The sequence below is a fragment of the Acipenser ruthenus genome, chromosome 3 (genome assembly GCF_902713425.1).
Source record: "Acipenser ruthenus chromosome 3, fAciRut3.2 maternal haplotype, whole genome shotgun sequence".
NCBI classification, from domain to species: Eukaryota; Metazoa; Chordata; class Actinopteri; order Acipenseriformes; family Acipenseridae; genus Acipenser; species Acipenser ruthenus.
The window spans coordinates 9,392,641-9,405,027 of record NC_081191.1 but is presented as its reverse complement, the minus strand read 5'-3'; the positions used below and the strand labels follow the sequence as shown (position 1 = coordinate 9,405,027).

The following is a 12,387-nucleotide window of genomic DNA, read 5'->3' as shown; positions in this document are numbered from 1 at the left end:
CTAAAGCTGCGCCCGCCAGGAGTAATACGCATAGGTGAAATGCATTTAAGAAGTCCTGAATTGGAAGAAGTAAGCTGTCTCCCAGGGATGTATGGGATAAGGTGGTACATGATGTAAAAGGACCCTGACCATGCAGGGCCGTGTATGTCAGCAGCAGAATCTTGAAAGTGACATGGGAACAGACAGGAAGCCAATGCAAACATGCAAGAACAGGGGTCATGTGTTCAGCCCGTCTAGACTTTAGTGGCTGTCAAGATTTTAGCTGCTGCATTTTGTACCAACTGTAAACGACTGATAGAGCGAGCAGGAAGACCAGCAAAAAGGGCATTGTAATAATCTAAGTGATGCAATGATATTTTGGAGCTGTGTATTTAATTGGGAATTGAGCTTAATGAAACCTAATACTGGAAAGCCATTCTGTGTTTTACAGTCCAAAATGTTCCCGCCCCCTTAAAACACTTAACTTGCATTTGTTTATGTAAATAAAGAAACAGATCTAAACTCTTATCTGCCAGACCACAAGAAAAGGTCACCCTCTCCAAGCTTCACAGGGACTTGATTAATTTATTATACTGGAAAGAGACTTCCTGGAACCAGGAATTTGAAAGGACTGGTATTTTAAGGGTTAATGGGCAACAGCGACATCTAGTGGATAAAACGGACAGTACACTTTGGTAATAGTAACAATGGACAGAGATAAAAGAAACTTGTATGTCTAAAAAATATATTTGTTGTTATTTTGTATTAAATCTGACACAATGTACATAGGCATGAAATGTTCTTGTATGTAAAACCACAACACTGGGAGTATTATAGATATTGGACAACAGTCATATAAGTGTTTTATACAGTTATTTTACTACAAACACTCAAATGTTTAATATGTACCAAACATGTATTTCGTGGTGAAGATAAAAGTAAAATCTGTAGTTAATTCCAAGATACCTTAAGTTATCTTACTATGAGAGTTTTGGTTTTAAACATGCTTTTCAATGCTTGTAAGAATGCTAATTAAGGTGTGGTTTTATGGTATGTCATAAATACCATCTTATTTGAAATCCGCCTAACACAGAGTCCGATGGAGGTACATTCTCCCTCTTTATCGAATTAACCAATCCTAAGAGGTTGTCAAGAGCTTCTCTGATTGGTTATCCTAAATGCATGTGCTAAGCTTGTGTTTGTCCTATTTTCTGGGTGCTCTCTCCCATCCAAGAGATGCTCTCTCACTAATCCAGGATGTTTTCTCTCATCCATCCAAGACGTGATCACTTCAAGGAACGTGCTCTCCTTTCATCGAAGGTACTCACTGCCAACATCCTACGAAGAAGAAGTCTACATCACAGCCTGAGTGAAGTACCCGTTGCTATGGAAACCATCTGATACGATGTTCCAAGCAACATGCCTGCCTGCCTGCCTACCTGAAAGACTAACTGCCTGCTGGTCAACACCATTAAAGCTTTGCATCTCCAAAAGAAATGTGAGCGAGATCAAGTACTTTGTTCTAGAAACTGCTGTTTCTCCACTCAAGTAATTGAGTGCACCTTCCGGGATCCATAAGAATTGGGTACTCGTGGTCTTGTATCTCCAAATGACTGTGCATCAACGAAAGTGTTCCTGCTTGCAAGATTGCGGTTCTGTTTGAACTTCCCGCTGTTGATGTCACCACAAGACATCCAGCTGCAGCTAACTACTGAGACCTGATTCCTGCTGCCTGCAACACTGGGAACCTTGTTGCATAACTATTAAATATAAACTCTACTTTTCATATTACTTCAGTTGGTGCATAGATTAAGCATATGATTCCTTATCTAAATAATGTTTGTTGAAATGTATATTAATCCAAGTTATTATATATTCTGAATTCAAAGGTTATGTGCAAGCATTTCTGACTGTTATGTAAACGTATGGTACGAATTCAGGTGTGATATGCAATACTCACATTAAGCTAGTTTGTCCACTAGTATTTAGGAATTTTTCATTTGGTGTTGTTTGTCTGTGCATAAATAAATTGATGTAGTTATACTTTTAAACCAGTGTCTGAGTAAGTTTTTGATCTGTTACTACGCACTGAACTAATTAATCATCCAGTCTAATTAATAATCCAGGATTGATGGATCTGAACTCAATGGATATTACTCTATAGGGCAGCAGTGTGGAGTAGTGGTTAGGGCTCTGGACTCTTGACCGGAGGGTTGTGGGTTCAATCCCCGGTAGTGGACACTGCTGCTGTACCCTTGAGCAAGGTACTTTACCTAGATTGCTCCAGTAAAAACCCCAGCTGTATAAATGGGTAATTCTATGTACAAATAATGTAATATCTTGTAACAATTGTAAGTCGCCCTGGATAAGGGCGTCTGCTAAGAAATAAATAATAATAATAATAATCTATAGAGTCCATTGTGTGTATTCCTATTGTGATTATTTTCTTTTGGGGACAATAATTGGAATACAAGTTAAAACAAAATTAGTAGTTGGGATTAATTCCCTAACTAAATTAAGTAAATATCCACTACAGTGAGCATGTCAGCATCCTTGGGAGACAGGAAAGGACAAATTCTAGAGATTTTCTTTAGGTGAAAGAACCCTGGCTTTACCACTGTAGAGATGTGTGTGTCACATGTTAACCTAGCAACTAAGTGAGCACCTAAACTTTGGACCACTGAGGAAGCATTGAGGGAACAATTGCTAAAAGAACAAGAAAACCCAGGGAGAGAGTAAAGTTGTAGTTTAAACCCTACCACCAGTAACTCAGTTTTCTTAGCAAGAAATTACTTGACATCCATGCTTCTACATCAGCCAAACATGCAGATAGAACTGCTCCAGTACTAGAATTAATGTTAAAATAAATGTGGGTGTTATCAGTGTAGGGGTGAAAATGTAACCCATGCTGCTGTATAACATCTCCCAATGGCAGCATATAAATACACTATGTAACACAATTTTTGTTCCTGGGTAGTAAGTGTTATTTCCTAATTGCTTATGCCTCAAAAGTATAGAAAATGGCTATTATTCCCCACAAACTTTGCTTTTGTGACCAGGACAGTGATATTTTGAAATTTACCTATTTCCAATGAGAAAACGGGCGAATTTGTGTCTTTTCGTTCACATAAAGTCAGAAAAAAACAACATATGAATCAAAATTAACATGTATTTATACTAAAGTAATACAAAAATGACAACAAAAGATTTAGAAGTGAGTAGTTTTTCGAGATTTACGATTATACTGTAAATCACTTTCACGAATCAGCCCCCAAATGTAGTCTCCCATCATGTTCTCGTTATACTGTCCTTGGTAGCGGCGTTCAAAGTCCAGTATATCCTGGTGGAAGCGCTCGCCTTGCTCCTCCGAGTACGCTCCCATGTTCTCCTTGAATTTATCAAGATGAGCATCAAGGATATGGACTTTGAGGGACATCCTACAGCCCATTGTGCCGTAGTTCTTCACCAGAGTCTCAACCAGCTCCACATAGTTTTCAGCCTTGTGATTGCCCAGGAAGCCCCAAACCGCTGCGACAAAGCTGTTCCAAGCCGCTTTCTCCTTACTAGTGAGCTTCTTGGGGAATTCATTGCACTCCAGGATCTTCTTTATCTGTGGTCCGACGAAGACACCGGCTTTGACCTTTGCCTCAGACAGCTTAGGGAAGAAGTCTTGAAGATACTTGAAGGCTGCCGACTCCTTATCTAGAGCTCTGACAAATTGTTTCATAAGGCCCAATTTGATGTGCAGTGGTGGCATCAGCACCTTCCGGGGGTCCACCAGTGGCTCCCACTTGACGTTGTTCCTCCCCACAGAGAACTCGGTCCGCTTGGAAGGGTCCACCATGCAGAAGTAGCAGTTGCTTGAGTGGTCAGTGGGTTCCCGCCAAATTCTTGGGATAGCGAACTTCATGGCTCACTTTTCCCCTCTGTACCATCATACAAAAATACATTTATTTCACCCACATATATGATATATTTTTTCAATAACATTGAAAATTGTAAAACATTTTAAAATTAAAAACTTTTACAATTTAAAAAATTTTAACAAATTTTATAACATAAAATTCCAAGCAACAATTGTCCATCTTACTTTCCAGAGTTTTTTTGCAGTGCTCGCAGGTGAAATGAGGTGCCCAGGGTTTGTCTTGATCCCCGACAGGCATGCCGAAATATGCCTTGTAGGCCTCACACATCTTAGCAGATGCTTCCACTGAGTACTTTTTCGCTCTTGTCTTGATAAATTGGCCGCAGACATAGCAAAATGCGTCTTTCGGATGCTTGCAGCCTCTTGATGCCATCTCAGAAAAATGCAGATATGTATCCACTTAGGCAGCTGGAACTAAACTGAACTGGTGGGCTTAAGCCCCCTGTATTTATACTACTATTTATATTACTGGAAAGTTCTAAAAAGTTCTAGAAGTTACTCCAAGTTTACTCAGCACTGAATCTATCTGGAATGTTCTGGAAATTAGGTAAATTTCAAAATATCACTGTCCTGGTCACAAAAGCAAAGTTTGTGGGGAATAATAGCCATTTTCTATACTTTTGAGGCATAAGCAATTAGGAAATAACACTTACTACCCAGGAACCAAAAAAAAAAAAAAAAAATTGTTACACAGTGATATTAAAAAGGAGAGCAGAACCCTCCAGGACTCCATGAGCTACTTGAGTGGTAGAAGAATTAAAACCAGCATAGGACATGTACTGATGTGGATCTGACAGGTATAAGCGAAACCACTCAAGAGCAGTCCCCCTCACACTCACCTGATACTCCAGGAGTTCCAAAAGAATCTAATGGTCAATAGTGTCAAATGCAGCCGTAATGTCTAGAAGAACTAGGACTAATAGAGCACCATCATCAGCATAGAGAAGAAGATCGCTGACAACCCTAACCAGTGCAGTTTCAGTACTATGAAAGGTTCTAAAGCTAGACTGGAATTTTTTCATGATATTGCTTTGTGAGTTATGTACGAGTAGTTGACTGGGAGGGAGATTGGAAATGCGAATAAAATTACGGCGTATTATAGGATCAAGTGACGCTTTTTTAAGAATGGGTGTAACGACTTCCATCCATCCATTATCATTAACCAATTACTCCTTTACAGGGTCGCGGTGAGCCGGAGCCTAACCCAGCATACACAGGGTGCAAGACGAGACTACACCCTGGACGGGACGCCAGTCCATTGCAGGGCACCACACACACCCTCACTCACTCACAGAGGGCAATTTAGAGTGACCAATCAACCTGGACAGCATGTCTTTGGTCCGAACACGGGGAGAACATGCAAACTCCACACAGACAGTACCCTAGGCCGGATTCGAACCTAGGACCCTGGCGCTGTGAGGCAGCAGCGCTAACCACTACGCCACCGTGCCGCCCGTGTAATGACTTGTTTAAGTGAAATAGGAACAGAGCCCGTGAGAAGTGATACATTTTTTATATTAGTGATAGCAGGAGACAGAATTCCAGCACAATGTTTAACAACACTGGAGGGCCAAGGGTCAATAGCACAGATAGAGTCTTGAGCATTACTGATCAACCGGCATGCATCTAAGAAAGGGACAGGCGAGAAATCAGAAAGATTAACAGAGACAGGAGAGTAGGACAATGCATAAGTAGCAAGGGTAGTAGCTGTCGGTGTATAGGAGCCTCTTATAGTTTCTATCTTGTGACTAAAATATGAAGCAAACTCCTCACAGCAATCGGGGTTGGGTTCAAAGGCGTTGGAGGCATGTAATCTTATCAAAAGTACTGAGGAGGACACGTTTACCCTGAAGCAACTGTATTAATAATATTGATCAAGTTAGAATTATAAAGAGCAACTGCACCATTGATATTGGTGGGATCCGTCTGATCACTAGAAAGGTCAGAAACAGTCTGAGCTAAGACAGATGGAATAAGCTTGTTTTTAGGGCAATAGGAAATATGCTTTTTATCTGTGGGTGGAGAAGGAGAGGTCAGATTCAGATCAACAGTACGCAAAAGTGATCAGAGATTGTAGTATCTGTAATACAGAGACTGAATAATTCCAAGTCCTAAGAAATCAAAAGGTCTAAGGTGTGCCCATGAGTATGGGTGGGGGAAGAAACAGACTGGGAGAGTCCCATACACTCCAGAAGAAACAGACTGGGAGAGTCCCATACACTCCAGAAGAAACAGACTGGGAGAGTCCCATACACTCCAGAAGAAACAGACTGGGAGAGTCCCATACACTCCAGAAGAAACAGACTGGGAGAGTCCCATACACTCCAGAAGAAACAGACTGGGAGAGTCCCTTACACCACAGTAGAAACAGACTGGGAGAGTCCCATACACCACAGAAGAAACAGACTGGGAGAGTCCCATACACTCCAGAAGAAAGAGTAAATCTGGAGCCATAAGGGAAGAGGGAGAATCAACATGAATATTGAAATCCCCCATAATGAGAACTTTATAGAGAGGAGAAATCACAAATAAAAGATAGGTTGTGCTTCGGTGGATGATCAATAATAGAGAGTCAAACACAAAAGTGAGGGAAATTTAAGGTTGGGGGAAAGAGTAAGGTGCTCAAATGAAGAAAATCACTAAGGGAGTCAAATGTGATTTGTAAATAAGTGCCAGACCCCCTGCCCTGACCACTTGTATATGGTTTCTCTAAAAAAGAGTAACCCTCAGGAGTAGCCAATTGAATGGGGTGGAGATCGTGGGGAGAGTGCCAGGTTTCTGTAAGACATAACAAATCAAGTGAGTTATCAGTGATTAAGTCTGCAATAAGAGGGGCCTTAGAAGCAAGAGAATGTGTGTTAAATAAAGCAACCTTAAGTAAGGGTGATTGTAGCAAAGATGCAGGCAGAGTTCCCATCCCGGCAGGAGTACAGAAGGAAAAAGAAAGTCTTGGAACAATAGTCAGAGATCGGTTTCACTTTTTCACTACCGAAGCACGAAAGGTCTTATTTCAGACAAGAAAGCCAGACTTATCCTTCAACATGACAGTTGATGAGCAGCTTGTCCCTTTCCGAGGAAGGTGTCCTTTCAGGCAGTACATGCCCAGTAAGCCTGCAAAGTATGGCAATAAAAATATGGCGGAACTGTGATGCAGCTACATCCTATACTTTCAAAGGTGAAGTGTATCTAGGCAGACAACCAGGAGAAGAGAGACAGATAGCAGTTGGAAAAACAGTGGTCACAAACACTGTTCGGCCATGGCTAAACGAAATGAAGTATGTGACAACTTCTTTACCAGTAAACACTTAGACAGAACAAGCTATAAATAACAAACGAAATGAAACCTAGTAACACAAGAGAAGAAAAGAGCACCATGGACAAACAACACTTCTTTGTAATGACTGTGTGTAACAGTGTATAGACTGCCACTTCATTTCTCAATAATATCACTATTTGTAGTATTATTCATGTGATGAAAATATATGATTAAAAAGAAAAAATATATTTCACGTGTGAAATTATTGTTTTGAAACCAAAAAATAAATACAAACACACACACAAAAATCTATTTCCCACTTCAAAAAGTAACTTACATATAAAATATACTGTAAATTGGGGTCCAATCAAACCCCAGGTGTCCAGTTCTGTAGAGTTTTGGTGGAGTTAAGGATGTAGTCACAGAAGAGTAAACAAGTGACAAGAAAAGATATACAGTAAATGCCTCAGGAAATACCAGAGAAAACATACAAGATACTTAATCCACATTTATTTATATATGTTTTGTTTGTTTTACTGGGAAATCTGTGAGCAATGTTTTTTATTTATTTATTTATTTTTTTTGAAATATTTAGAACATCCAAACAAACTAAATTGGTGAAAAAGTCTCATGATTTCCATCAACTTTGGACGACATCTCAACTTGAAGTGAGCTTTCCTGAACAATACACAAGTGGTTTTGCTGTACATTCCAGTTCGTCTCCTATGACAGAATGTCACTATAAAAATGATTTTATTTTTACATTTATTTCAAAGTGATTTAGACATGTCCTTTTAAGTCCCAGGTTGGTATCAAGTTTCACAGAGGAATGGAGTCTGAGCTAAAGTTTACAAAGTGTTGCTTTTATAACATTAGGTTTCACAATTTATAGATATTCTGTATTGAGTATAGTAGGATATATTCGACAATAAGCTGCATTGTCGCTAAGAAATAAATAATAATAATAATAATAATAATAATTAAGTGATAACTTTGGGGCTAGTTAAGTATACCAAGAAACAAGCCAACTCCTCTTTGGATATGTTAGCAAAGAAGACAGCTTTTACAGCAATTATGTGACATGTTTTCAACATACCTTTAAAAGTTCAACTTTGTTGGGCTTTTGATTTGTGAAAAATGTAAACATGAAAGTGTATATAAACATAATAAAAGATATTTCTGAAGCTTTGCAATTTGAAGTACAGATACGGTATACAGTGGTTAAAGAAACGGGCTTGTAACCAGGAGGTCCCCGGTTCAAATCCCACCTCAACCACTGACTCATTGTGTGACCCTGAGCAAGTCACTTAACCTCCTTGTGCTCCGTCTTTCGGGTGAGACGTAATTGTAAGTGACTCTGCAGCGGATGTATAGTTCACACACCCTAGTCTCTGTAAGTCGCCTTGGATAAAGGCGTCTGCTAAATAAACAAATAATAATAATAATATTTCTAAATGAGTTATTTTGAAAGCGGTCTGTTTCATCAAAATGATACAGAGCCCTTAAAAGTACAGGTTGGGGGCTCCTGAGTGGCGCATCCAGTAAAGGCGCTCCGCGTGAAGTGCAGGATGCGCCCTATAGCCTGGAGATCTCAGGTTCGAATCCAGGCTATGTCACAGCCAACCGTGACCGGGGGTTCCTAGGGGGCGGCCCACAATTGGCCTAGCGCCGCCCAGGTAGGGAGGGCTTAGGTCGGCAGGGGAATCCATGGTTCACTGCGCATCAGCGACCCCTGTGGCCGATAGGGCGCCTGTGGTTCTGCAGTGGAGCTGCCAGATCTGTGTTGTCCTCCGGCACTGCGAAAAATGATGGATTGGCAGGAGCACATTTCGGAAGACGCGCGTTCCAGCCGCCTTTTCCCGAGTCGGCGGGGGGGTTGCGAGCGGTGAGCCGAGGTTACAGATAACAATTGGGCATACAAAATTGGGGAGAAAAACCGAGGTAAAAAATTTAAAAAAAAAAAAGTACAGGATGGTGTCAGTTTCACTCAGTGGTGGCTGGAGGCTGAGATGTGCTGAGGTTTAAAAAAATAAAGCAAAAAATCAGAATGTCGCTTGGAAAAAGCCTGAAAAATAGTTTCACAAGTCTTAATGCAATTGCTCTTATTATGAAAGAAAACGTGTATTAGGATTAGGAATATACCTTATGGCTAGACCTTTGTTATTAGAGGTGTGCACAAATATCAATAAAATCACTCACCTTTTAGGGTAATGTAACTTTCTTATATGGACCAGCTTGCAGTACATGTTCTACATGTGTAGTTCTGACCAGATATTTTGTTATGTTCATAAACAAAAAAACATGTTTTCTAAGAATAAAGCTGTTTAACAAGGATTCAGAAAAAAAGGATAACAAATTAAACACATTCAGTTGCAAAAATGTGTTTTTCCCCCCATTTTATTATAGGCAAAGACACTTAAATATAAAACAGTTGAGTAAGTTGGCTTTGTTCTTGTTCATTGCTTTAACAAAATCAAAAATCTTAAAATCATAATTTCAGTATGCGTTAACAAAAATCTTAAATACAGAAGAGCGCTGCAGAATTCAGCTGGCATATTTATTTATCTGCCTGTAGAAAATGACCAAAGCAGCATTTAGACAATTTTTATATAAACCTTGACGCAAGTTATTTATATTTAAAAAAAAAAAAAAAAAAATTAAAGTTAAAACATTAAAAACACAATAAAGCCAGGTATAAGTTCATAGATACCATGTCCACTACACTTTTTTTTTAACATGATTATTAGTAAGTTTGTCAACTCAGATAAGGGGCATTCAAAATAATTTATTTTTTATTATTTATGTTTTTAAATTTACATCTTGTAAGCACCACACATCTTTGCTTTTTTTTTTTTTTTTTTTTTTTTTTTTAAAGAAGCCTCCAATGAAAATGAACTGTATCCTTGACAGACAAAAGTCACTAGGTGTATATCAAATGTTTCAGCACACAATGTTCATCCTCTACTACACTGGCAATTATATTTTTCAAAAAAAATATTTCCCTATTTCCATAAAAAAAGTGGTTTTTCCTTGTTTGCATGCAATTAAATGGTTCAATCAAGGAGCAAATTCAGTGTACAGAATGTTACAAGAGCCTTTACATTTGAGTATGATACTGTCTTATTTATGAAACCAAATATGCTACTGTAACATTCAACTAAGTGCTCTGAGACCAATGCAATCACTTCCAAGTCGAGGCTATTTCTTTGTATTTATGCATTTCAGCGTTCAATTCCCACAGACGTCTCTCTCTGAACTGCTGTTGGAGAAAGGGACGAAGTGGGCACTACAGTACTTCCCCTGTCATTATTCTCCTCGACAGACCAGCAATGTGCTGATAGCGACATTGAAGAATCTCATAATCCTGTGGCATTTTCACTCCCACCCACGTCTGACCTGCCTAACTCAAAAGCTCGTTCCATGTCTGTATTCTTGCCTAGAAAAGGGTCAAAATGGATGGACGTGTGCTGAGCCACTGCTTTTTCTGAAATAAAGCCAAGCATCACACGCAAGTTCTGCAATTCACGGTTTGCAATCTCATTGAGCAAAAAAAAAAAAAAAAAAAAAAAAAAAGTATTTAAGAAATGTTCTGCCTTTACATTTATTATCATAGCTATGTATTTTATTATTATTATTATTTTTTTTTTTTTAACAAGACAGTGCCAGCACTACAAGGTCAAACTTTGTATACATTTTGTTTCCATTCCACCAAAAGATACAAAAAGATCTGTATATAATTTCCCTTAGCATTCTGAAGCACAATATTCTCTCATCTAATAATGCGTTACAGCTGCTTACAGCATAGCTATAGCCTAAGTCATCTATGTTGTCCTGAAATGCTGCTTCCAGCATTGCTTTGAGTTGCTTTAGTTAACCCTGCTTTATGAAGATTATTACGGAAAACAGGACAGCAGCAGAAGCACATTCTATTGACATACTCCTATATTGTATAAACAAATTCGAAACAGCAGTAAGAAGTACCCTGAAACCACAAAGTACCTATTTACTGAATATCATTATGGAGTGCTTAATAAAGTATGGTGCAAAAAAAAAATCTTCACAATACTAAATATTGCTTAGACCTTATATTTGATCTTTTTTTTTTTTTTTTGAGGGGGTGGGGGGATATGACACGGATAGTGCTTTAGACCAAAAATCTCGAGGACATATGTAATACCAATGGATTTTGCATGTGGATAGGATTCTTTACGTAAGTAAGTTTTGTCAAAAATCTACTACCAGTAAATGTGGCCTGAACTTTATTACACCATAGTATCACTTTTCCAAGTCTAACTTTTAAAATGATAGCATCATCTTACCTCTTCAAAATTACCATGAAGTTAAAGATATATTTGCAAGAATAAGAAATGAATAAACTCTATTGCTGACACCAGCAGGAGAAAACAATCAGATATGAAGAAAAAAAAATTAAAACCAAGAAAATATTACTCTCTGTTAATGTCGGACATTATATATGAGAACAGTTCCTTTTCTGTTCTTTATATTGTTGTCAATGGCCTTACTGGACAATGTAGCTTCCAAATTAACATTGCAAACCCTTTCTTGCTCAACAGTGACCTTGCCATCTCCAGAAATGCCCTCCCCAAAAGCAGTATAAAGTCACCACTTCCCTCTATTTATGTTACAATTTCAGTTTGTATCAATAAAGTGCGCATTCCATGGTGGATCGTGGGTGTAACAGAAAAGAAGTCCCCTCTGCGTGATGTCAGAGATATACAAAAAATGACCAGGGTGAATCCTAATCCAGTCTTGAGCCATGATTATATATATATATATATATATATATATATATATATATATATATATAGATATATATATATACATAAGCATTTGAGGGCTAATTTGCCACATCAGTTATTAATACACATAGCCTTCATTATAGGGGTGGGCATTACAATAGGTTCCTTCTTGCATGTAGGCCATGTTCTCATCGAAGTGAGACAGTGGGACTGTGTCTTCTTCATTGATGTGGCGCTCCAGATCTGTCTTCAGCACTGGCCGCTGATTGTCTGGAAATGCCATGGAGAAAAGCGCTTCTGGGTCACAAACAAACTTGTACACATATCTCTCCCCAGCTACCTAGAAAATACAATAAAAAATGTGCACTGGTTAAAATGTTCAGCAGTGAACTCTTTTTCTTCTACGAGACTCAGCAGTGGTCGCAGTTGGTGTTATATCTGGTTTTGGTAGTTTTGAGTTGCTAAAA

The 12,387-nt window shown here is 38.8% G+C and overlaps 1 protein-coding gene across 7 annotated transcripts in view; it reads right to left on the bottom strand.

The window, feature by feature from the left end:
- Nucleotides 1-9,541: 9,541 nt before the first annotated feature.
- The window catches only part of LOC117435502 (ETS translocation variant 1-like), a 28,434-nt gene continuing 25,588 nt past the window's right edge, over nt 9,542-12,387 (bottom strand). For all 7 annotated transcript variants that reach the window (XM_034058705.3, XM_059011940.1, XM_059011942.1 and 4 more), the window contains one exon: nt 9,542-12,260. In XM_034058705.3, the coding sequence (XP_033914596.1) occupies nt 12,039-12,260 (222 nt within the window). In that variant the 3' untranslated portion in view covers nt 9,542-12,038. The remainder of the gene's footprint in view (nt 12,261-12,387) is intronic.